The sequence below is a fragment of the Vulpes lagopus genome, chromosome 2 (genome assembly GCF_018345385.1).
Source record: "Vulpes lagopus strain Blue_001 chromosome 2, ASM1834538v1, whole genome shotgun sequence".
NCBI lineage: Eukaryota > Metazoa > Chordata > Mammalia > Carnivora > Canidae > Vulpes > Vulpes lagopus.
The window spans coordinates 56,403,691-56,430,903 of NC_054825.1; the positions used below are offsets into that span (position 1 = coordinate 56,403,691).

A 27,213-nucleotide genomic window follows, 5' to 3' on the forward strand; every position below is an offset into this window, starting at 1 on the left:
CTACCTGTAGAGAGACAGTACTGCAGCATGCTTATGCTCTGACTTTGGAACCAGACTGCCTGGATTTGGATCCTAGTTCTGCCTTACCAGCTCAACCACCTGCCCAACCTCTCTGTACCTCTGTTTCACCATCTGTAAAATGAGGATAGAAATTGTAGTTACTTCCTGGGGTTATCACATGCATTTAGGTAACGCCCTGAGAAAAGTGCCAGGCATTTAACAATCACTCAGTGAGTGTTGGCTGTTGTTACAATCATTTCTAGCCAAATTCCGTATGCCTGAGTCATGATGCTCTAGTCAGATATCATTTCCAGAACATGTATGGGTCCAGTCTTGATTTTTTGTGATCATTTGCTATTTGTTATGTACACTCTGCTACTAAAAACAAAAATATGAGCACCCCTTTGGGGACAGGCACTATATAAGTACTAAGAGATCCAAAGACAAAGAAGACCTGATCCTTACCTCAGGTGGCTTACGGTCTAGTTGTAGAGATGAGGTCTGCAAAAGAGCAATGCAAGAACTAAATCCTAGATTTAATAAACTGGAAAAAATTTTGAAAGGGAGGGTTGGGCGGGTTCAAAAAGAGATCCATGCATATAAGGTCAATTGGATTTTGACGAAGATGCCAATTGAATTCAATGAAGAAAAGATGGTCGTTTCAAATAATATTGCTGGAACAACTAGGCATTCATATGAAAAAAAATTAACTTCACATTTATACCTCTCACTGAAAGCAAATATTAGTTTAAAGAGTATCCTAAGCGTAAAACATAACTCTATAATATTTCTGGAAGAAATCATATATTTGTGTAACAATAGACATACCAATATTTCTCAGACCACACACCGAAGTTCTTACCTTATTTTTAAAAATAACAAACTACAGGACACCTGGGTGGCTCAGCAGTTGAGTGTGTCCGCCTTTGGTTCAGGGTGTGATCCTGGAGTCCTGCATCGGGCTCCCCACAGGAAGCCTACTTCTCCCTCTCCCTATGTCTCTGCCTCTCTCTGTCTCTCATGAATAAATAAATAAAATATTTAAAAAAAATAAAAAATAACAAACTGGACTTAATCAAAATTAAAAAAGTGTACATATCATTAGTAAAATGAAGAGGCAAGCCATATCCTGGAAGAAATAAAAGAAAAAAAATGCAGATACATTTTAAAATAAAAAGACCGGGATCCCTGGGTGGCACAGTGGTTTGGCGCCTGCCTTTGGCCCGGGGTGCCATCCTGGAGACCCGGGATCGAGTCCCACGTGGGGCTTCCGGTGCGTGGAGCCTGCTTCTCCCTCTGCCTGTGTCTCTGCCTCTCTGTCTCTCTCTGTGTGACTATCATGAATAAATAAATAAAATCTTTAAAAAAAATAAAATAAAAAGACCAAGATAAAAATTAAAATGAGCAATAACTTGAACAATCTCTTCATAAAAGCTGGACAAGGAACCAGGAAACACGTGGATATATTCGCAGCATCTTTAATCATTAGGGAAATGTAAATAAAATCACAGCGAAATACCATGACAAGGCACCTGGGTGGCTCGGTGGTTGAGCACCTGCCTTCGGCTCAGGTCGTGATCTCCAGGTCCTGGGATGGAGTCCTGCATGGGGTTCCCTGCAGGGAGCCTGCTCCTCCCTCTGCCTGTGTCTCTGCCTCTCTCTCAGTGTCTCTCATAAATAAAGAAAGAAAATCTTTTAAAATATATACCATGACATACTTATCTGAAAGGCTAAAATTAAAATAGAACAAAACAAGAACACTTCCAGTAACAAACATGATGAAGATGCAGAGAAACTGGGGAATTTTCCAGTCTTATACATCATTGGGGGGGGAGGGGGCACTGTGATGTGGTACGGCCCTTCTGAAAAAAGGTGGCAATATGATAAGCATCAACCTAACATATGACCTAATGACCTAGGTATTTACCCAAACGAAACAAAAGCACTTGTCATGTAAAGATTTTTATATGAATATTTGTAGCACTTTTATTCATAATGGCCACAAGCTGGAAACAACCCAGATGCCCATCACCTGAAAAATGGTTAAAAGTGTGTGGTGGATGAATGAATAAGATCCATAAGTTGGAATGCCTGCCTAGCAATAAGACAGAATGTACTATATATACACAAAACAACATTATGGTAAATGAAAGAAGCCGGAAACAAAAGAATAATTACTGTATAGCTGCATTTATATGTCATTCTAGAAGAAACAAAAACTTTAAATCTATAATGGCAGGAAGCAAATGTGGTAACCTGGAACCCAAGTAAGGAATGACGGCTGAAGGAAGGACACTTTTGTGGCTTGTGGCAATGTCCTATCTTAATCGTGGTGGTAGTTCCACAGGTTAGACATTGTCAAAATTCATCAAGGTGGACTCTTCACAATGGTGTGGGGGTTTTTTGTTTTTTTTGTTTTTTTAAGATTTTACTTATTTATTTATGAGAGACACACAGAGAAAGAGAGAGAGAGAGAGAGGCAGAGACACAGGCAGAGGGAGAAACAGGCTCCATGCAGGGAGCCTGATGTGGGACTCGATCCCGGGTCTCCAGGATCACGCCCTGGGCTGAAGGCAGCACTAAACCACTGAGCCACCCGGGCTGCCCACAATGGTGTGTTTTTGTATTTAATTTATGCCTCAATGAAGTCTATTTAAAATATACATTTAAAAAGAACTAAATCCCAGAGTAAGGCTATAATCTGTGATGTGACACAAGCAGTACATACCCACGAGGCAGCAGGAACCTAGAGAAGGAGAAGTCTTGGTTGTCTTTTGGGGACAACATATAACCCAGTCTGACTGGAGCAAAGGGTCATTTTCTGTGGATAGTGGAAAATAAGGAAAGGTATGCCATTCCCAAATTTTTAAAGGCTCTATTTTACCAAGGTTTTTATTATGAAGGTACGTTACTTGTTCTCTCTCTCTCTCTTTTTTTAAAGATTTATTTATTTATTTGTGAGAGAGAATGTGCACCCGCCTGCAGGTGCACATGTGAGCATGCGGGGAGGGGCAGAGGGAGAAGGAAAGAGTCACAAGCAGACTCCATGCTGAACACAGAGCCCTGGAGAATGGGGAGGGGTTTTGATCCCACAACCTGAGCCAAGAGTCAGAGGCTTGACCAACTATGCCATCCAGGCACACCCACTTGTTTTTTTTTTAAATAATGAGGGAACAGTAAGTATATCAGTTTTGGTCATGCCTTGAATATTGTATTTCATAAAAACATAAAGTCTAGGCCTGCAGGGGCTTAGGTCTGTCATTAAAGATGTTTCTTAGCTCTAGGAACAGAATTTAGTTCCAGCCCTGGGTGAGCAGTAGGAGGAGGTGTGGGGTAAGCTGAGGCAGGCCTGCCTAGGAGGAGGGGCCAGGCCGTGGAATGGGGAAGCAGAGCGAAGGCCAGAAATAAACAAGAGGCTGTGGATGTTAGGGTTGAGGTTCAGTCTTCAAAGTGAGTGTAAATACTGAAGTGTTTGTAGAAAAATGACATCGATTGAGATACCCTTTGAGAAATGGTCTTATTTACCGTTCTAGTTCCATTCCTAACTTCACCCTTAGATACAGTGGCTGCTCAAAGGATGATGATGAAAAATTTATCTCACAATAAAAACACTTTATTATCTGTATCCTTTACACTTTTGGGATCTACAATTTCAGTTATAACTTTTTAAATGATAGTGTACAATCAAGTATTAAGATTGATAGGATTGATTTCTGACTAAGACCTTTTGCTCTTGATTGGGTAAGAACAGAGTAGCATTTGTTTGTCAAATAATTATTCATCAATTAATACATTTAAGATGATGTCTTATGCAAAGTTTCCTTTTCCACCCAGTGAAGGGAGAATTTGGAGTAGTTTCTTTGTGTTAACATTATACAAGACTCTTAACTCTAGGGAACAAATTGAGGGTTGCTAGAGGGGAGGTGGGTGGGGGGATGGGCTAAATGGGTGATGGGCATTAAGGAGGGCACTTGATGCAATGAGCACTGTTATATGCAAATGATGAATCTTTAAATTCTACCCCTGAAACTAATAATATACTATGAATAAAAAACAAAAAAAAAAAACAATATGCTGAGATTAACAATGAAAACCCTTCTCAAAGATAATCCAGAATGTTGGGCAGCCCGGGTGGCTCAGCGGTTTAGCACCACCTTCAGCCCAGGGCATGATCCTGGAGACCCGGATTGAGTCCCACATGGGGCTCCCTGCAGGGAGCCTGCTTCTACCTCTGCCTGTGTCTCTCCCTCTCTCTCTGTGTCTCTCATGAATAAATAAATAAAATCTTTAAAAAAAAAAAAAAAAGATATCCAAAACGCAAAATTGGTTCTTCCACCCTTTTTTCTTAAAAGAGTTAAAGCAATTTCTGGAGCTTTATATGTATTAGGCTAAAAAGAAATGTCTATAAATATTCCATTTAGGCTCAAGTTGTTTTTTAGAGAATTCTAATATTTTTATTTCAGTCATGAAATGTAACTAGCTTTGGACCAATTTTGTCCACTTTTCAGCATTGATATATTCATGTCCAACATTTTTATTTTATTTTTTTCCAACCTTTTTATTTTAATGTCTTATAACACTTGGCCCCAGTATTAGAGCTAACCATTTAAAATGAAAATTAGACTTGGCTGTTACTGCATCCTGTAGCATCAGAGTTTCAGTTCTGTTATATACCAGGTGATAAGAAAAAAATTTCATTAAGCTCACTCACTCCTCCAATCCTGTGATGAAATGTATATGTAGTAGTAGGATGTGTGAAACCCCAATGTGCATCAAGATGATTTGGTTTTTTTTTTTTTCTTTTTCTGTATTTTTTGTTTTTTTGTTTTGGTCTTAATTATGTCTCAGTAACTGCTGTCCTTCCTCAGTTCATAGACAATGCTGGGCTTATGGCTTATGGCCTTGTCGTCAATATATAGTGTCTGGCTCAAGGCAGGGTTCCTCATGCTTGCCTGGCGATCACTGCTGTTGAATGTGTTCATTTGGATTGAGTCTGAGTGTAGCAGATCACAGTATGGCAAAGCAGACATCTACACTTACCAAATATGACACATGAGGTCAGCTTTAATCAGAGATCATTTGCACATACAATTCTACAGGGAGGCCAGTCATTATTGAAGGGGAAAGTAGTTCAGGAGATCTATGATTCCATGATTTATTGCTGCCAGATGTAGGGGTGTAGAGCTGTACCAGCAAACTTTTGCAAAGGAGGTTGCCTATTCTTTCCTAAAGAACAAATTCCCTTCCTTGAGGACTATTGTTCCTGCCCCCCCGCCCACACACACACACATACACATTTTAATTCTATCATTTCCTCTACCTCTTTCTGTCTCTGATTTTAGTCTATTCATGTCCTCTCCTTACCCCTCAGTAAAATTAAATCGACAGTTATTTTCTTTCTTAACTTTAAATACTTCACTCTGCCCGTGTTTATCCAAAGATACTTCTTCCTTTCCCCCATCATACTTCTGAATATTCTCAACAGAAAATTCCCCAGAGGAATAAAATTGTAACAGTTCATCTTTTACAGAAGGGATTCTCTGCTGTGAGAGGGAGACATATATCTACTTCAACAGTCCCCCCAAATTCCAATTTTTTAGTTGTATTGGAAAATACAATAATTCAGGCAAGCATAGGAACATTCATAATAAATCATAGAGTTATGAATAAATCTTGGTTGTCAAAAGCAAATGTGTAGCCGTTCCAAAGCGTCTGCCATTAGAATTCAGCAAGGCAGCTGTCAGCTGTTTTCTTGTAATTAAACAGCCAATGAACAGCTAATTAAGACATATGTGTATACAGAAGTGGAAGTGGGTATGTTAATGAACTGTAGGAATCAATTCATTAAGTGAAAATTGTCAAAAGACCAAACATCAGATCAGCATTTCAGCCTATGCCTTACTGAGAAGGAGCCCCAAACTGGAGGGGAGCCCCCCTCAGAGCAAGACCCTCTGAACACCTTCCCAGCCACACCCATAGTACTTCATCCAGGCAACCCACAATTTTGGGCAAAACTATTAATAACTCCAGTAGGAAATGCCATGTATATTTCAGAGCTTTTTATTAAGTAGATCCAGCAAATGAAAATGTTTTCCTACCCATATATAAACATGGTATTCAATATCCTATGAAATGTCACCTCCCTCTCCTGTGTCTAAACCATTATATGGAACTTGGACTACAGAACTGAAAAATGGGTGTTTGGGGCTTGTTTGGTTTTGTTGTTTGTCTTGTTTTGTTATGTTTGATCTGCCCTACATGTTTGTCTTGATGCTTTTTTGGGTACTATATTAAGAAGTCTGTAGCATTTGGAATAAGATGCACTCAGTGTTCAGCAATTCAAATCCTGGCTCTTACCCTTACCTGCTGTGTGACTTCAAACACATGACTTAACCTCTCTGCACTTGAATCTTCTCATTGTAAATCATATAGAAATAACTACTTTGCAAGGTTGATGTGAATTACAGATCAATAATGTTTACCAAGTGTCCTACATGGTGCCTGGTATTGAGCAGGTGTGCAGCATATGATTGTCACCACAGTTTTTAATCAGCACCATCATTTTTCCCTCTGGTCGTTCATTCAGCAAGTATTTGTTGACTTCTCTAAGTACTGGATTAGCTCCTGGGAACAGAAACAAAGCAATCAGTGAGGGGAGACCTGGCTATAAGGGTGCACATGGAGGGAGCCCCTCCACTAGCCTTGGGAGGAGCAAAGTCAGAGAAGGTAATTATCTCCATGAATCCTGAAGAGAAAGGGAGAGCTTCTAGAAGTGGAGGCAGCTGGGGGAGTTGCCCCTGAAGAAACTGTGAACCAGGAATTCAGGCTTGGCCAGAGTATGACTTTGAGAAGAATGTCGGAGAGAGTTGTCTGGACAGGTGGTCATGGCCTGGTCATCAGCAGGGATCCATTGAGGACTTAGACGCAGGGAAGTGACCCCATCAGGTTGATGTTTGAGGAAAGGTCTCTGGTAACTATTCGAAAAGGAATTGGAGGGAGTTTGAATGTAAGCAGGGAAACCAATTGGGAGGCTATATAATAACCAATTTGGGCTGGGACACCTGGGTGCTCAGTGGTTGGGTGTCTGCCTTCAGCTGAGGCTGTGGTCCTGCGGTCCTCAGATCGAGTCCTGTATTAGGCTCCCCTCGGGGAGCCTGCTTCTCCCTCTGCCTGTGTCTCTGCCTCTCTCTCTCTCTCTCTCTCTCTCTCTCTGTGTGTGTGTGTGTGTGTGTGTGTGTGTGTGTGTCTCATGAACAAATAAGTAAAATCTTTTAAAAAATAACCAGTTTGGGCAGTGGTGGGTACATAAACATGAGAAAATTGCAGTAAAGATGGAGAACAGTGGAAGGATTTGAGAAATAGGAAGATGGCAAGAACAGCCTAATGTGGTAACTGCATGGGTGTGGGAGGGGAGGAGGCAGGGATGAAATGAATCCTGTCATTCTGCCTTGAGTAACTTGGATGAAGGTGGTCCCTTGACTGAGCAAGCAAACACTGGAGGAGATGTGGGCCAGGAATTGGGCAGTGGGCTGGAATATGTCCTATTCTAGAATGAAGACAAAACCATTCTGTCCAAGTGACTGAAGAATGTGTGTACAGACATAAGGATGACAGGGCTATAGAAAGCCAAGCCACAGCTTTGGGTAGAGGTCCGCCTGAAGTAGGGAGGGTTCATTCAGACGATGGAAAGCTGGGGAAGGGCTGTGCTGTGTCCAGTCACGTGCTAGTCAGTTTTTAACAATTGACTTTGGAAAACAGTGTCTAATTGTATGGACATAACTTCAGTGTATATTTCACTGATGTATGCCACACAATTAAAATCTATGATATTGTGCACTCTGAACTTCATATCGATATATATATAAACTTCATATCGATAAATGTTCTCAGTAATTTTTGCTGAACTCCTGCATCCATATCTGTGGTTGCCGTTGATGAGAGACTGTAATGCCAACATGAATGTTGATATTTTCATTTACATTAATGAATAAGAGGAAAGTGAAATAAGGAAGACATGTTTTGGAATTTCACTCATGCATCAATGATGACATGAGCAACCTCTTTCCTGAATCGGATAATAGCTTTTAAATACTGGAAGAAGGGCAGCCCAGGTGGCTCAGCAGTTTAGCACCGCCTTCGGCCCAGGGTGTGATCTTGGAGACCCGGGATCGAGTCCCATATCGGGTCTCTGTCTCTCTCTCTCTCTCCTCTCTGTGTATTCTCATGAATAAATAAATAAAATCCTTTAAATAAATACATACATACATACATACTGGAAGAAGAGAGACTCCCAACTCTGGAAAACAAAGGGTTGTAGAAGGGAAAGTGGTTGGGGGGGATGCTGTAATAGGTGACCGGCACTAAGGAGGGCACATGATAAGATTAGCCCTGGGTGTTATATTGTATGCTGGCAAATTGAATTTAAATAAAATAAAGAATTTGAAAAAAAAATAATGGAGCTTGTTTTTAACATTAACTATGCTGGAGTTAAAATTTAAAAATAAAAAATAAATACATAAATAAATTAAAAATCAATCAATCAATAAATACTTGAAGAATATTCAAATTTGTTGTGATGTTCACAGTGTGATGGCTTTAGACATTATATACTTTTACCTTTAACCCACATTATTGTTTCCTTTATCACTTTTTAAATCTGGACAACAAGCAGCACAATAAATCAAGCCCTAATGTAGAGCTTTTGCCAGTTTCCGTGGTATAAATACTCTCAGCACATGGTCAGTTTCAGGCCTCCCAAAATGACATCTTACTGAATGCAGAGCAGGGAAGACATAGCACTCCATTACGTAATATCTCCACCATCCAGTAAATATCCTCAGGAACATGGATAATAGCAAAATAAAAAAATAATAAGTTAATTTTTAATAATGGTTATGTTTAACAATTGGTTCACAAAACTCCTGAAATTTTCCCATACACTGTGGCCTCAGTCCCAGTCCTAGGGAATTCCAAACTACTAGTATTGAGGAACAATTTCAGCGTTAAGCCAAAAGTTAGGCATCAGAATTTTCCAGAGCACAGAGGGCAGAAACTGGAAATAAAACTCAACAAAAGGCACTTTGAAAGACAAGGTAAAATAAGGGAGGAACATTGGGGAGTTCTCTTTGAGTCTGTGGAAATCAATACAGATGGTGTGTATGAGCAAGTCGGGATTGTGTGATGTCACTTTTCTTAGCCCAACACTTAAGGAGAGATACTTAAGTGAGAGGGTGCTGTACTTAAAATTAGGATACTGGACTCTGAGTGTCAGCACTAATACTTAACAGGTGTGGGACAACCTTAGACAAGTCACTAAGCAATCCTGAGTTTCATTTTTATTATCTACAAAATAAGAATGCTAGAGTAGATCTGTGATTCCCACAAGGGGAAGGCAGTGGAGTCTTCAGAAAGCTTTGTTAAAATATTTATCATATAAATTGATATCTTTTTTTTTCTTTTTGTCTGCAAAAATGGCATCTTCATGGAATGCCTGGATGGTTCAGTGGTTGAGCATCTGCCTTCAGTTCAGGGTGTGATCCCAGAGTCCTGGGATGGAGTCCCACATCGGGCTCCCCACTGGGAGCCTGCTTCTCCCTCTGCCTATGTCTCTGCCTCTATTTATGAATAAATAAATAAAATCTTTGTTTAAAAATGGCACCTTCATATTGTTCAGGACTATATCCCCAAAAGCTCTGGTTCAATAGATTTCAAGTGTATTTTTTTTTTAAAGCTTCATGGGTGATGCTGATACACCATCTGTTGGAGAATCACTGAACCTGATAATCTCTCAACTTCTTCCAGTTCTGAGGGCCTGTTTGTATTATTCTGATGAACTCTTTGCAGTAACTGCATGTTGGTATGCTGCCACTAGGTGGTGGTAGTGTGCCACAGTCTTACCAAGTTCTGCCACCCGGAAATGCATCATGGCGGCCCTCTGCTGGAGCCCACCAGGTTCACAGTGGCACATCTGCATGTATTTTGACATCCATAAAAAGTGAACTTTTACGAAAGCCGAAGAAATAATTCATTAGCTCATATTTTGGCAATAAAACTCCAAAATTGTGAACTTCTCAGTAGTTTCTCTCTTCTTTATACATACCTCTTCAGTTCATACCCCAAAACTCCATGGACTGGCCTGTGCAGTCCCGGCTCTCTGTATGGCCTCAATCACCCCACCCCCTAGCACTTGTGTCTGAGCTCACTCATCTCTCACTGAGACCCTTTCCAGGATTGCTCCCCAGTCAGTAAAGACCCTGCTTCTATTTATGAGCATGTTTCTACCTTTAGGTGGGAAGATACCTACCATATCTTCTACCTTTCTTCCTCATCCTTCTTGTTTCTCTAATCCTCCTCCCTCTTAGGTGTTCATAAGCTTTAGATATTTTTCAGTTTAACTTCCCAAATCCTTAAGCCCCTGAGAAATCCCCAAGAACGCTGAAATGAAAAGAACAAAAGGAAGGAAAGAAGGAAGGAGGAGGAGGGAGAGAGAGAGACAAAGAAAGAAAGAAAGAAAGAAAGAAAGAAAGAAAGAAAGAAAGAAAGAAAGAAAGAAAGAAAGAAAGAAAGACCAAGCCCTCATTATGTCTGAAATGCCAAGTTCAGGGTTTATCTGAGTCACACAGGCTTACCCTCTTCCTCCCTTCGTAGCTCTCACCTTATAACCCTACATGACCCATCCAATATGGTATGTGATAGCTCTCTTTTGGGCATGATTCTGTTGCCTCAGTCCAAAAGCAAGATCTCTTCTCTGGCTGCCTGCCACTCCCAGAACTTTAAGGAGGCATTTGCTCGACTGACTCAGTGTAGAATAAATGGTGTTGTGAAGAGCAAGGTGTGCCTATTTGCTCACCTACTTTCCCCCAAACCCTTCAAAGCTGAGACATCTAAAGAAGTATAGTTCTTTTCCAAGTTGTTAGCTTGGAACCTAGACATTAGTTCCAGCCTCAGTGCTCAAAGCACATGTGGAATGCTTCCCATGAAGCCTTGCAATTTATGGCATAATTAGACATCTTTAATGATAGAGGTCTTTAATGACTCAGTGTCCTTGAAGTAAGTTTGTTGTTGTTATTGTTTTATTTGCTTTCCAAATGAGCCAAAATAATTTAGAAGTAAGTAAGGTAAATAAAAAAGACATAATCCTCTGGTCAGAGATGAGGGAAAATTGTGACATCACGAGACTGGTTTTCTCATGTGACGTTCCCCCACATTAGGAGGTGGCTGTAGAAGAGGAAACTGTAAAATGCCTGGGCAGTGGCCTTTAGCCTGCTAAAAGGGCTCACCTGAAGGAAAACAGCAATTTCAGAGTAGATCAGTCTTGCTACTTTATTCATACCTGTTTCTTTGCCTAATTTAATGGTTGCCCTCTATGAGAACAACCAAGTGGGAATCCTTTTGACACGCAAGGGCAGCAGAAAAATAAAAAGGATAAAAGTGTGAGTTCTGGAATTAAGCCACAGGAATTCATATCCTGCCTTTACCTCATGCCAGAGGTGGGGCTCTGAGAAAGTCGTTGTACCTAAAACCGAGGAAATGATAGTGCCTTCCTCATACTGCCCTTGTCAAAATTAAGTGATGTCATCCACATAAAGCACAGGGTACCTAGCACATAATAAGCACTGTTTTAATGATAACTGGGATTTGTTTTAATCAGGTAGGTAAGATACAGACACAAAAATGTCATGAAGGAAGAAGATTTTATACTCATGGGTCCCTAGAAACAGGGGGTACAGCATGGTGTGCAGGAGGAGCCACAGTGGGAAACACCCAGGTCAGGAGGACGTAGAAGGAACAAGGGGAAAATATGGACAACAGCCTTTGTTGTGATTTCCTGTAGGAAGGTATGGACAAGGAGGGTAAGCACGTTTAAGATTGGCTAGTTCTAGCCAGCTCTGGAGTCTAAAGGGATGCCCTAGTTGTCTCTTACCTGGTCCTGGGATAAAATGGGCAGGACAGTAGTGGCCCAGAGTATGAGGACCTTACAGAGGAGGTGGTTGGGTATACAGGCTCTGGATTGGTTGGTTTGCCTATGAAAAGTGTGCTCCCAGGCATGTTATCTGTGATCTCTAGGAATTAGCTAGCCCTGGGAAATGTAATATCTCCTAGGTCACAAAGCCCCAAGACATCAAAGCATCAAAAATATGGAATAAAAATATATGTCATTATCATCATCATCATCATCATCATCATCATCATGCCTTCTCAGCATTCCCTGGTAGCAGAACAAACTGATGGTTTTATATGGCTTCTTTGCCAGCATTCTGGAACTTACTAGTGATGGTTGATGTTAATTGGAGTTTAATAAGTAGGAACTAAAAAGTAGCATCCCTTTTGTTAATGACCCAACCATTACTCAAGAGCTGTATCTAGTTCTGGATTTCAAAGTGGAAAAACCAGAGAGGATTCTGAGAAGAAATACTTTATGGGGTGAAAGAACCTGAAAGGAAAGGTGATAGATGCTGTGATTTGGTCTACAGGTAAGGTATTGGGAGATAGCATGGCAGCCTACAAGTACTGCTTCCCTTCAAATAAAAAGAGATCACTTAGACGTTCTCCATATTTGCTGATCATAGAACAAAATGGAGCAGGTTCATTGTGAAGCAAGCAAAATTCAGCCTTAACTAAAGGCGAAGGAAATAATTCCTGACCATAGGCACCTGTAGGAATAACAAACACAGAGGGTCTCAATGGTGGTAGAGCCTCAAGAAAGAAATAGATAACCTTTCAGCTTTGACAGAGATGATGTATCTCAGACAAATTGACAGGTGACCTCTGAGTACCTCTTTCTAAGGATTATCTGCCTCTGTTACCATCTATATTTTCTTGAATTCTCTCCATTAAACTCCAAGGAAAGCTTTATTTCTTCTCACTTCCTTTTCACAGAGGGAAAAAACACAAAACAAACAAAAAAGCCCACAGCTTTAGATATTTTGAGAAAAGTGAGATTGCTTCACAGACTTGATATAAAGGAGATTCAAAGCACATCAGACAGCCGGTCTGAGACCCCAGGTCCCCAGCCCTACTTATGTTTAGGCTAGTGAGTAGTTTGGCAGACAGCCAAAAGTAGGTGATAGGTCAGTGCCTTGCCCCTCCTGTTCTAGGTTGGTTTCCAAAACAAAGAAGTGGGTACTGAGGTTATATCCATCATAGCCATTGACTTAATCCACAGTCACTGACCCAACACAAAAGAAAGCAGATGTACTACATTGTTCCTCCCAAGTAGTTCACATACCTTTTCACCAACATATTGTAGAAAAATCAGAAAGCACAGATAAACAGGAATGTGTTCATTTTTATCACGTTTTTATGTCAATAATTACATTTCTGAAATACCATTTTTACTGGTTTCCGAATGTATAGACCCAATATGACTCTTGTAATTCACTAATGTAGGACATATAGCATCTTTCTAAATTGTCTTTATATTACAGACAGTGCTTAAGATGAACATCCTTGTAGACAAGTCTTTATACCATTCTTAATATTCTTTTAAAATATATTCCCTAAAGGATAATTAACAATATCTGATTCAATAAACAGACATATTTTTAAGGATTTTGATACAACTGCCACGTTGATCTCCAGGAAAATCTTTTGGTGAAGGGGCGCCTGGGTGACTCAGTTGGTTAACTGCTGCCTTTGGCTCAGGTCATGATCCCAGGGTCCCGGGTGGAGCCCTGAATCGGATCCCCTACTCAACAGGGAGTCTGCTTCTCCTTCTGCTCCTGCCCCTGCTCTCACATGCATGCGCTCTTGCTGTCTCTCTAACAAATAAATAAAATCTTAAAAAAAATTTTTTTTGTGTGAAAAAGTACCTTTGTCAAGTGTGCCTTCCATTCTGTCAATTCTTCAGGATATTACCTCTCCGTTCTCCACTAGTGTCCCCTTTATTGGGGTCATGTCTCTTTACCATTAAGGATTTGAAGATAATAATGCTCTTTTGTGCCCATCATGGCTCTGTGTCATGGAAAGGACTCTGGTTACCTTCCTTTTCTTCAATACCTCCCTAGCTTGCAAAACCACTAAGAGATGAGTCATTAATAAAAACGACAACCAGCCCCCCATATGCTTAGAAATTAGTAAATGAGCTTCTAAATAACATATTAAGGAAAAAATGTATTGAAAATTAGAACATATTAAATGAATGGTAATGCAAATACTACATAGCAAAATTTGTTGGTTACTTCTAAAAGATAACCAAAAGGAAAATGTGTAGCTTTAGGAAAAGAACACTGAAAATTAATGATGTAGTAAGGATCCAGCTCAAGAAGTTAGCAAGAATGAAGGAACGAATAAGTGAATGAATAAATGAAATCCTTGAGGACAGGAGCTCCTTAGGCATCTTTGCAAACCTTCTTATTTCCAAAACAGTGCTTAACAACTAAGTGAAGGGGTGGGCTGCACCTGGGTGGCAGCCAGTTAAGCATCAGACTCCTGGTTTCAGCTCAGGTGACGATCTCATGGAACCTGAGATCAAGCCCTGCTAGGGCTCTGCACTCATCAAGGAGTCTGCTTAAGATTATCTCTCCCTTTCCCCCTGCCCCTTCGGCCCATGTGCTCTCTCGCTCTCTCTCACTCGCTCTGACTCTCTCTCATTCTCTCTCTCAAATAATAAATCTTTAAAAAAAAAAAAAAAAAGCAAGTAAGTAGAACTCAATGAGCATCAGATTGGATTTGTTAAATAAAGGCCATGACTCTGAACACATGGTATTTCCAGAGTCTCAGGGGTTGAGGAGTATTTCCATTCTGATTTATATGCCAAGATAATCCATCCAAGTGTCATTTAAGTTCTTGGAGCAGGAGATTCTGTCTTAGGGAATGCAAGATGCCTGGAATGTGGTGGAGTTAAACGCACTAGAAGAGATAACCCAAGGTAGCAGGATTACAGCCACCATGAGTTACACTAAGGTAGCCATTGTCCTTATCTCTGGACATCCCAGAGAAGAGTTTTATGTTTATTCCACTAAAAATATTTTGGAGATAAAGGTTAAAGATAAGTGCATTTGTACCAATCCATCAAGCAGATGGTTTTTGGTCATCAGAAGTCAAGAACAGGGCCTGATGCTGTGCCTTTGACATAGGCAGCCATCTGTTGGAGTTCAAGAAAGTTTCGCATGTGTAAGGGACAGAGGATTAGGCTCTAGAGACCAATTTTACCCAAGAAAAAGTAGTGATTTTAATGTCATTAATGGTCTCCTGGATGATCTGCTATAACTTTAATTCTCCATTAAACATTTATGCAGCTCAGTGCTTAGTATACTGCCTTTAGTATCATATGGTTCAAACTGACACTAACCTGTTTTATATTTTATAACTGAATCACAGGGCTTTTTCAGGAGAAGTCAGCAAAGCAATGCCACCTACTCCTGTCCTCGTCAGAAGAACTGTTTGATTGATCGAACCAGTAGAAACCGCTGCCAACACTGTCGATTACAGAAATGCCTTGCCGTAGGGATGTCTCGAGATGGTGAGCACTCAGTTTGAGTTGTACAGTAGCGTGGGCTTGGGAAGGAGCCTTTTGAGACTTGGACCCAGACCTGCCCCTCCCCACCCCATCCTACCTCCTCTGGAGGCTTTGCAGATTCCACAACAGCTACTTTCTCCTCCATAAGGCATTGGAGTCAGCTGGGGGTGAGGGTGGCATGGAGGAGGAGCATCTGTGTGGTCAGAACACCTTTGGATTTTTGACATTCAAGACATTACAGGTTAATAAGTTGATTGATGGTACCTGTCATCTGAGGGCCTTAATAAATATACCTCTTACAGGCATTTTCCCCAGTAAGAAATACAAGCCAGAGCTAATTGTTAAGGCTAATTGTTAGTGCTTTACAGTAATTAGTAAAGCTTATTGGCAGTTGGAATGAATTAGCTTTTATGTTAACTGAATATTTTGAATCACATATCAAAGTCCTATATTTGGGGGGGTTTAAATTTTTAAATTAAGTTTTTTAAATTTTAATTCCAGTGTAGTTAACATACAGTGTAATATTAATTTCAGGTGTACAATATGATGATTTAACATTTCCATACACTCCTTAATCCCTCATCAGCTCTTTCACCCTGCCTCCAGACTCCCTCCCCCCTGGTATGCTATATTTTAAAAGAGTATCCTCAGTTAAAGTTATTATTTCTTTTTCCAACAAGAACATTTTTTACTTAGGGCATATTTCAGAATACATGCTTCTATAGGATATATGTAAGATATTCCATCCAAGAAAAATAGAATACACGTTTTCTTTAAGTACATAAGGAATAATCTCCTGGCTAAGTCACATAAAAAGAGACATAACAAATATTATAAATTGAAGAAGCTCGAAATCACAGCATGTATATTTTCCAACCACAATGGTACAAAACAAAAGATCAACAATAAAACAAAGCTGGAAAATCTACAATGTAAATATTTAATACATAAAAACTAACAACACACTACTCCACAAGCAGTGGGCCAAATAAGAAATCAAACAGCAAATCAAAATGTGTCTCAAAACAAAAGGACAAGTCATGTATTTGTACCTACAGAATGTGTGAAAATAGTGCAAAGCATGGCTCAATGACAAATGTTCTTTTCCTTAAAAGAAGCTATTTTAAGAAATAGAGGCCATCTATCATTCATTTGCAAAACATTTCAAGATCTTCCTGGAAAACTATCTTAAGTGCACTGAATAATCAACACCAGATTTCAAGACAGTTATTCTTATACAAGGAAACTGGGCAGAAAGTATAGCGGGTACATTTTAGGGACTTTTACGAATATACAGGCTGGCTGGCTCTCCTAAGAGATCCCCTTGAAAGAAATATCTCTTCCAATGGAATTTCAGCCTGTGGAAATATTTCAGAAGGCTGGGCAGGCATTCCAAAAGCCTGCCTTCCCCATAATCAGATGTTCTTGGGGCCTGCAGACCAGCCCAGGCACGAGTTGTGATGTACGTCAGTAGTGGTGCACAGGATGGCCACTTAAAATAGGTATGAACAAAAATAAAGTTTGGGGCATTGGGAAGATGCAAGTCACGGAACTTAAATACTCAGAAATTCCGGTGATATGCAGCTCTGCAGATATCATCTTTCTGTGGCACTACACTCACAAAGCCAGGTATATCTCTTGCGAACTTGTAAGCTAAGATCACAAATTGCATGTGCATTTTCTCAACAACTGATCCTTTCATTTCACTTACAGGATAGTATAATTACTCTTGTTAATGTTAAGGCAAAAGTTAAAACACAATTCAGAGTCACAGCAAAATGAGTTTCACTTATGGTTATTAATCCCTCTGGGTATTCTGGGGTATTCTTTAAAAAAAAAATAGTATCCCTTCAGTATGCCTCTTGGAGATTTTGCACAGAAGTGGCCACACATGTGTTATGGGCTTGATGCGAATACTGGGGCTCATACAATGACAGGCCTGGAACCCAGAGATCAGAGCAGCCTGATTGCTGCCTAACCAGCCCCAGGTTTGTTTCCAGCCATGGAAACTGGAAATTGACCAGACTCCCAGCCACTTGTTCCCTCTGTGTAAAGGGACAGCACGTCATCCTTGGCAGGAAACAAATCTATCAGCTGACCCAGGTGGTTGGTTGGTCCTGGTTCCCAACTTCACTTCCATCTATCTTGCCTCCTGCCCCTAGATTCATAGAATTATAATGATGGTCAAATGGATGAATTCATCCACCTAGTCAGCTGTAAGTGTAACCATAATCAATTAGGAGAATTCAGTCCCTCCAGTAGAGGCTTCATCTGCTTACACAGAACTGGGCTGAGAAAAATGGGCTAGTGGGAGAGTTGAGACCAGGAAATCAAAAGGTTCTTTTGTCAATTATCTGGTGTTTTAGGAAAGATCATTTGGGATTCTGAGTGAACTGGAAAGTTAGTACACTCCCTGTTCTACTCTAAATATGGGGATACATCACAAGGAGAAACACTGCAAACACAAATTTGCCCAACAGGGATCTTACACAATGTTTGCCCTTCCAAAAATTCTGATAACTCTTTTTATTTGAGGGTAAAGCAGAAAGTCACTTAAAGGTGGGCCCAAGGGTTCCATGGAAATCACTGTGACTCAGAGGAAGGGAGGGAGCTTCTGAGGTCAGGTAGACTCCGATATAATTGAGGGAATTGCAAAGGGGCCTCCTCCAGTCTCAGCTGTTGAGGTCTCGGCAAAGCCCCAGATTCGGCTGCTTGACTGGGAGAAACAAATGAATGAGTGAGTGAAATGAATGAAAGGTGAGATTTGGCTGCTTGTGCCTCGATGTACCCCCGTGAGTCTGCATCCCTGCACATCGGTCTGAACCCTGGGAAGAGAAAGAGGTGGTCCAGGCAAGTGGCATGGGCGGAGAATGAACAAGCCCATTAAGTCATACATCAGTGGTTCCCACTGAGCGTAGGGTTATGTGACAGCAGGAAAACATAAGTGGTCATTGCCCTTCCTCCAGTCCTCGGTCTGTTTCTGAAACTTAGCTCCTCTGGGCTGTGGAGCAAGCCTGTGTGGGGTGTGGGACCATTTTCACCTCTGGATCACGTCCTTATTTTGCAGTGATGTAGTTTTTGATTGAGATTATCTGAGACTTAAAAGGAGCCCCTAAAGCATGCTGGACAGAATAATAAAGAAAAGCATATTGTATATGGTATGGTCTGGCTTTTCTCTTCCAGCTGTAAAATTTGGCCGAATGTCAAAAAAGCAAAGAGACAGCTTGTACGCAGAAGTACAAAAGCACCGGATGCAGCAGCAGCAGCGAGATCACCAACAGCAGCCTGGAGAGGCCGAGCCGCTGACTCCCACCTACAACATCTCGGCCAACGGGCTCACCGAGCTTCACGAGGACCTCAGCAACTACATCGACGGGCACACCCCCGAGGGCAGCAAGGCGGACTCCGCCGTCAGCAGCTTCTACCTGGACATACAGCCTTCCCCAGACCAGTCAGGTCTTGATATCAATGGAATCAAACCAGAACCAATATGTGACTACACACCAGCATCAGGCTTCTTTCCCTACTGTTCTTTCACCAATGGAGAGACTTCCCCAACTGTGTCCATGGCAGAATTAGGTAAAGGCCTCCTTGTGTCCATTGCAATGCTTTACTCGTGCCCTTTCAAGTAAATGGAATATGTTTGACTACCTTCTAATGAGTTATTATTAAAATGATGCTAGAAGAACAATTCACCTTGACTATTTGGGCCACTTCAAAGTTCCACCCTGCCCCCTGGCTTGTGGTTCTCCACTGCTTCCCATCACATATCCAAAAAATACATTGACCTGTTAATAGCACAGATGGGCAGAGTGAACTTGAAGCCGTCTTTAAATTCCACAGAAACTGTAAACTCAGGGAATGGCCCCATTGGCTTCGTTCATTATTTCCTTTCATTATATTCCAGATGTTGCTTTACATCTAAAGTTGTAAAACTGGCAGCCCACACACTGTGCTCGTCCATACGCATTTTTTTGACCAGCGCAGACTTTTTAAAAAGTTTCAAATTGGTTGCTAAAATTTTAAACCTAGACAATCCTGCCTCAGAGTTCAGATTTTCAGCTTCTTGTGAGAGTGGAGAAAATGATCTAGTTATGCTGAACCAGCATTTGTGATTGGCCACAACTAATTGGTACCAGTTCGGCCCTAACACCTTTATATGTTTTCCCATTTGATATCACTCCCCAGCTCCTGTAGGCATCGAGGTTTTGCAACCCTGATGTATTCTATGAATGTTAAAGGGAAATTGACTTCATTTGCCAAAATGGTTTGGTGATGGATATTGGTGATCAAACTGATATATTTCATAGAAAACTCACCATGTAAAAACAAATAGACCAACAAGCAAATTTGTCATCTCCTCATTCCCGTGTGACATTGTTGCTTTTTGGGAGATGTGACCTAGAAATGTTGATAACACAGACACCGGAGGACTTGCCATTTCGAGGAAGTTGTGTTAACAACCCCTGTTAAAGTATTTCATCGATTTTCAGGTGCAACGCTATTCTTAGAGAAACTTTGATAAGAAACTTTGTGGTTTTAGAGTCTGATGTGCTCCTCCCTGTGATTCCTCACACAAAGTCCTTTGGGATATTTCAATTAGTTGCTGTGGAGGTGACTAACTTAACATGAGGAGAGAATGAAGACTTCAGATGGAAAAGAACCAGCAGGTTCTGACTTGAGCACAGACATCCTTAGTTCACAGAAATAACGGTTGTGTTCTTTAGATGGTTTCTCCACCTCTGTACCCCATAAAACATTTTTAAGTGAAATTTATATTTCCAGTAAAATCTTTCTCCAAATAGAACAAATTGAATGTTCTTTACGGTTTTTACACAAGCACCTCTTTATGGGTCTAAATTTAAATCCTCAAGAGCAGGGACATTTTAAGCTAGGTCTTTAACCACTGAACAGCATTAAAGGTGTATTGCAGCTCTTTTGATTAACAGAGGAACCTCTGAACTAGAAGCCAAGCTGAGCAGAGGTAGGTTTGATATTTTTTTCTTGAACTAGAACAAAAACCTTCCGTTTTTTGTCGTGAAATCTTGGTTGGCTGAGACTTAAGCAGAACTGTAATGAAAGTAAAATTTTCAGAAATGAATAAGGATTTGATTGAAAGCTGACATGATATCATGAAAAATGACCTGGCTCACTTTCAGTTTGCTTCTACCTTATCATAAATACTAGTCAATCTGTCCTGTTTGCTTGTCAAACGTTCAACCCTAAAATAAATCCATAGGGTTTCGCCAAAGCATTGCCCTTAAATATGACACTTTGGCTAAACACACAATAATACCTGAGGGGCACCAGAAATGACAAAGCAAGTGACCCCTGTGTCCCCTCATCAGTGTCCTCTTCCACAGCTGTCACCTTCCACTGCAGCCTGGAAGCCCCATGCCCTCGTATGTGTTCCATGCTCTCTTAAATTAGGGGCTTTTCACATGCATTCTGGCATTTTTTTTTTCCAGGATAAGTAAAATTAACTCATCACTAGGATTAGTCCCAAACCAAAAACTAAATTAAGAATTTGCTGGAAAAGAATATAATTGGGTTCTGATCTCCTTTCCCATTTACATGTACAAAATAATTGGAAGAATTTTTTTTTTATTTTTATTTTATTTTTTTTTTTTTTAGTTGGAAGAATTGAGTAACATAGAAGTGGACAAAGACTTCGGTGTTCTTTCTTCAAAACTATCTGGGATTCCTTGATATTTCCTTTGGGGCCTTAAGTCCTGCTATCTTTTTTTCTTTAATTCCAGTATAGTTAACATACAGTGTTTTATTAGATTCAGATGTACAATATAGTGATTCTAGTCTTACTACCTTTTCAGCTAACACCCTTGACTTCATTGTAGTCAGATTTTAGACAAATGAAACCAATTATATAGTTCAAAAATGAATTGGAAAGTGACATATCCTAACCTCAACTGTATCTTTCAATAATGGTATCTACAATCCATTATTTTTAGTGGAAATATATCTGCATTCCTGGCTAGGATATTTTGTCCTTGATATACAATTAGTACCTGAATTATACATTCCAGATAAACAACCTTGTTTCACTTAAAAAAAAAAAAAAAAAAAGCCAGACTGCACATGTCACTATAATTGATGACTAAAGCAAAAGAGACAAAGCACTAGTCAAGAAGTCAGCTTATATGTTTTGTGTTACTAGTTTTGCTATAGGTTGTACAACCCAGTGTAAGTCTGCTAGCTGCAGTTTCCCTACTCATAGACTATAAAGATTAAGAGCACAGACTGGCACCAAACTGTGTGTATTTGAATCACTTGCCAGCTATGATACCTTGGAAAAGTCACTTAACCTCATTTGGTTTCATCATCTGTAAAAGGGAGATAATACCGGCACCTTCCTCCTAGGATTGTTATGAAGATTAAAAAACATATGTATTGAGAATATATGTGTATAGATAAGTTAGATGGAGCTAGCACATAGTAAATGCTATTCACCATTATCATCATTATTAATGGTGTTATTATCTATAAACTGAGGAAAAATTGGACCAGATGATGTCTAAAGGTCCTTCCCACTATGAAAATCTATGGCTAACTCAGAAGTCAGCATTTTCCATATGAAGTTCTTAGACCTTAGCTGTGTTGAAGAAACAGTCATGGGTGAGAAGGTAACTGACTTGCCCGTCACAAAGTGAGTTATCTGCTGAGCCCAGACCAGAAACCAGGTCTCCTAACTCCTAGTTCCATGGTATTTCCCTATTCCAGAGTGTTTCTCTGAGAGACCACACTAACTTAACTTTTACTCAGTCTGACCATATTGTCCTTTGCTGAAATGGAGATTTAAAAATAGTAAAGTGTCTGAAATCTTACACTTGCCAAATCAACTGTGAATCGTAATCAAAGGCAGTTGGTGAGAATGCAGCCACTGCCCTCTACTGGTTCAATATGTACATTACGCCATTCCTTGTCCGGGTTCGGAATGCTGGGCCTGGATAGGTAGGGATGGGTGGAAACAATTTTTAGGATGAAGTGAAGCAAGATGCTGACCTATTAATTGGAAAAGAAGCATGATCTGGAAGGGAATACTATGAGCCTCTTCCCATTCGCCACCTCATAGGATCTCCAGCTTCCCTGGCAAGCACTTCATCTTCATTTTTTTACCGTATCTGAGAGATTTGGCTCACTGTTTACACACTTATTTTTTTGTTTCTGACTCCTCGTTGTTTTTGTCTTTACTCCCCTCTTCTCTTCACAAGCATCAATGATCCTAAGTCACATAATTTACTGGCTTCTCCCTCTTTTGGTGGCTCACTGTTTCTTTCTCCCCTTGAATTTTTTTCTTCTGTTTATGTTTTATTTTCATGGTATTTATTTATGTTGTGTTCATGTCTGTGTTGCCAAATAGAGCTGTTAAGATTTATTGTGTTCCAGTGTCTCTAGGGAGATTCTAGTTTCAAGCTTCATTTTGGTGGTGAACTCACTCTATTTTTACACAAACAAGTCTGATGCTGTTTGCTAAGAGCACTAACACATTTCCACAGACCCTCTTATTCGTGTTGCCAAGTTTTCATTCAGCACCTTCCTTTTAAATGGCTTTCCTGGGGATCCCTGGGTGGCGCAGCGGTTTGGCGCCTGTCTTTGGCCCAGGGCGCGATCCTGGAGACCCGGGATCGAATCCCACATCGGGCTCCCGGTGCATGGAGCCTGCTTCTGTCTCTGCCTCTCTCTCTCTCTCTCTCTCTCTGTGACTATCATAAATAAAATAAAAAAATTAAAAAAAAAAGAAAAAAAAAAAAAAAGGAAAGGGATCCCTGGGTGGCGCAGCGGTTTGGCGCCTGCCTTTGGCCCAGGGCGCGATCCTGGAGACCCGGGATCGAATCCCACATCAGGCTCTCGGTGCATGGAGCCTGCTTCTCCCTCTGCCTGTGTCTCTGCCTCTCTTTCTCTCTGTATGACTATCATAAATTTAAAAATAAATAAATAAATAAATAAAAAATAAATGGCTTTCCTGTTATATAACCAAGACCCTGGCAAGAGATCACTTTTGGACATGGTTTCATATTCATAGAATCTTGTCAGTCCCCTTAAATGCTTCCATTGCCCTTCCCTTCCGTATTGTTTATGACCAACCTACTTCAGGCTTCGTAGTCCCTCAGGTGTGGCCAGCAGCAGCCTTTCACTGCTGCCTTGGGCTCCAGCCTCTGCTCCAGTTCACCAGTCATGACACCAATCACGACCCTCCCTCGATGTGTCAGCTCCCCCTTGAGAATTCCACTGACTCCTTTTGTTAAGCGGGTCCAAACCCTTAATCCTAATATTTGAAATTCTCCAGAATGTAGACCTTAACCTACTCACGTTTCTGTTTTGATACTATCACTTTATTGCATCTGCCTGTCCTCTGTAAATGCCATCATTTGCTCCTTCATCTGTCATCCCTTGAATGTGGAACCAGCTCACCTCTTCACACCACTGGCCTCTGCCTGCCAAATCCTCCCCTGCCTTCAGGGTCCACTCCAGGTGGTCCTCTCCTGCCAAGAAGCATCCTCTAATTCTTTTCATCTCTCCCTTCCATGAGAGGACCTCTCTTTCCTCTCTGTTTCTCTTTCTCTCCTTTTTTCTCTTCTGATATAATCCAACCTGATGCTTTATTGTCTAAGATCTTGAGTTGTCCTTTGTTGGCATGTCCATACATGTTCACCAGATTATGAGTTCCTAGAGAAACTTCTTTGGCATCTATTTCTTTTAATATCCTCAAACTACCTACTCTCCAGTACAAGAAGAACAAATGTTTATTAAAAAAATTCAAAAAGAACAAATGTTTATGTAGTGCATACTATGTAATCCTCCCTGCTCTGAGTGTTGAACTCACTTAATTCTCACAAGCCCTGTGAAGTAGATACTGTTTTCCTCACTTACCAAATGTAGAAATCAAAGCACAGAGAGGTTGATTAACTTACCCGAGATCATACAGCTAGTAGGCAATAAGAGCTGAGTTTCAAACACAGGCAGTCTGGTGCCAGAGTCCACCTCTTAACCACCACCCTATATTTAGTGACATAATAGGCTCTCAGTAATGCTTTTTGTGCTATTTGCTGGAAAAATAAAAGAAATAAGTAACCATTTTCACAAAAGCATACCATTGCCTAATTTTGGGAGAGTAATCCTCTCCAGGCAATGTATACAGCAGATGTGTCTTCATAAAAATGCCAAGAAGAAGCTGTGTCAGTCATTTCCCACACCTACCCAGGCTTATAATTGTTCATTCCCAGATATTGGTGTAAAGCCACAGGAGAAGGTCAAGGTCAGGAGGGTCTCTGAGGTCACCAAGATTTATTGCTAAGTATTGGCTTTGCCTGTTCTCCATCTATATGTTCCAAAGTACAGAATAGTTCCAAATTGCTTATTTAAAAATCTAAGATAAATAAAACTGGCTCAGTGTGTTGCTTTGTACTTGTTACTTTTTAAACCAAATATTAGGCAGAGAAAACCCTGATCATCTGGAGAAGAGCTTGGCTTTTCATGTATGTGATCTCCTGTTTTCTCTTTAGAACACCTTGCACAGAATATATCTAAATCACATCTGGAAACTTGCCAATACTTGAGAGAAGAGCTCCAGCAGATAACGTGGCAGACCTTTCTGCAGGAGGAGATAGAGAGCTACCAAAACAAGGTACACTCTGAAGAATTTTACCCAGGATTGAGGCAATAGTGGGAAGGGTGTTTATGCAGGAGATCTGATTAAGAATACAGACTAGAGAATGAATGTCTTTCAGTAGATATCAGATTTCTCTTTAAAATCTTTCTTCTAGAGATGATCATATACTTGGGGCTTTGTTGTCTTACTGAGGTGCAAGTGTGTGAAATTCTAGCAATAACAAATTCTATTATACCTATGACTATACACATATCTCCTATCATTTGTCAGTGGGGGCTGGATGAAGCAGTGTCCAAAAGCCTGAATGAGTTGAGATTTGTCCTGATATCACAGTGGAAGATTTCCCACCAGAATGGGAGGGCAAAGCCGGAAAAGGGGAAGCTTCAGTTACCCATTCTGCTTTAGTAAAGGGAAATGCTGTGGTTTTCCCCAATAATTATAGAGATGTAGGCCTAGGAAGGACGACAGAGATTATCCAGGCTAATCCTCCCTTTCATTTTACATATGAGGAAATTCATATCCCTTGGCAGAATGAGTAAAAATATTGGGACTAGACCATGACTCCTACCTCCTAATTCAGTGTTTCCTTCACCCCCTCATATCGGTGAAAACAGTCAAACTAAGATTGAGGGAACAAGTGAGCAATGTAACAGATCTAGGTTACCCTAAAACTAAATTAGGAAGTGGGTATGTAGAAGCAATTAAACAGAATAGGTTAGAGAATAGCAACACATCACGTTATTTACCTTTAAGAAAGCAGGTAACAACACCAGCAGCCAGCCAGTGTTGCAAAGGGAAAACAGAAAGCAGTAAGAAATCGCAAGGCATGCGAAATAGGATTCAGAGTCAGAGATGCTGGTATTTGAATCCCAGCTCCAACACCTCCTAGCTGTGAAACCTCTATGAGAATTTATGTCCTTTTATGGAAAATGGGGAGATGAAACAAGACAATGATGTCATAAAGCATCTAGCTCAAAGCAGGTGCACGATAAATGATTGACTCCCCTTTTCTTCCCTCCCCCCAGTAAAGTAGTGTTAAATTCCCCCAAGGTAAAATGATTGCTCAAAAGAAGTTCCTACTTTGCTACTCTCCGAGGCCCAAGGGTAGAGAGTGGCATGTGTTGCTTTCCTGACTCATGTTTTCACCTGCTCATAATATCTTTTCCCTGTCCCTTTGCCACCAAAATGGTAAAAAGAAAAATTGGAGGAGACAGGAAGGGACTTGGAAGCAATCATTATCACCCAAGTGTTCATTTTTAATCCTCTAGCTTTTTTAAATCCATTTCCAAAGAAGGATTTTTTTATAAAATAGGAACAGTTAAAACAAACTGTGTCTGGGGCATGGGTAACCGTGTCTGCTAATGTGCTTCACTCCTCTTACAGCAGCGGGAGGTGATGTGGCAATTGTGTGCCATTAAAATTACGGAAGCTATACAGTATGTGGTGGAGTTTGCCAAACGCATTGATGGATTTATGGAACTGTGTCAAAATGATCAAATTGTGCTTCTCAAAGCAGGTATGTGCTTTGCAAGTGAATTTTGAGATCTCTTCCTAACCTGCTTTCACCCGCTTATTAAAGAAATGCTTGGTAAGGAAGGTGTCGGGAACAGTTTTTCTCCAATGATAATAGCTTGGGTTTCTTTTAGCAGAAACAGAGTCCTTTTAAAGGTTTTTGAGCTATCTATGGGGAAACATTCCCTCCATTTTGCTTCTCTAAGTGAAACGATTAATTTGAAGGGCACTCACATTCTCCCATCTTACCATCACCTGTGTTTGTTTCTACTGCACCAGACTCTCGGGAGGGAACAGCGAGTTGTTAGGAATGTTATTTGTGGAACTCAAAGGGACACCCCTGGTGTTTTGGTTTGTTTTAATAAATGTGAATCCATACGTTTTCCTGGCAACTTAGATAGATTCTGTTTGCAAGACAGAAGATTGCCAGAGAAGTAATTTGTAACTCCATCTCTCTTCAGGACTACAGCCTCCATTAGCTTCAGCATGAATCTTTAATTACTCTGGTCAACTGGGTCCCTTTAAATAGAGAGCTGGTGTGACAGAAAGCCACTGGCTCCACTGCATACAGCCCTGCTGTGCTGAATCAGAAAGGGGTCCCTACATTAGTGCC

General features: G+C 40.6%; 1 protein-coding gene across 2 annotated transcripts in view; it reads left to right on the forward strand.

Moving 5' to 3' along the window:
- RORA (RAR related orphan receptor A) overlaps window positions 1-27,213 on the forward strand; it is a 702,197-nt gene that overhangs the window by 669,945 nt on the left and 5,039 nt on the right. For both annotated transcript variants that reach the window (XM_041741549.1, XM_041741557.1), the window contains 4 exons: window positions 15,322-15,463; window positions 18,644-19,039; window positions 24,982-25,103; window positions 26,472-26,604. In XM_041741549.1, the coding sequence (XP_041597483.1) occupies window positions 15,322-15,463; window positions 18,644-19,039; window positions 24,982-25,103; window positions 26,472-26,604 (793 nt within the window). The remainder of the gene's footprint in view (window positions 1-15,321; window positions 15,464-18,643; window positions 19,040-24,981; window positions 25,104-26,471; window positions 26,605-27,213) is intronic.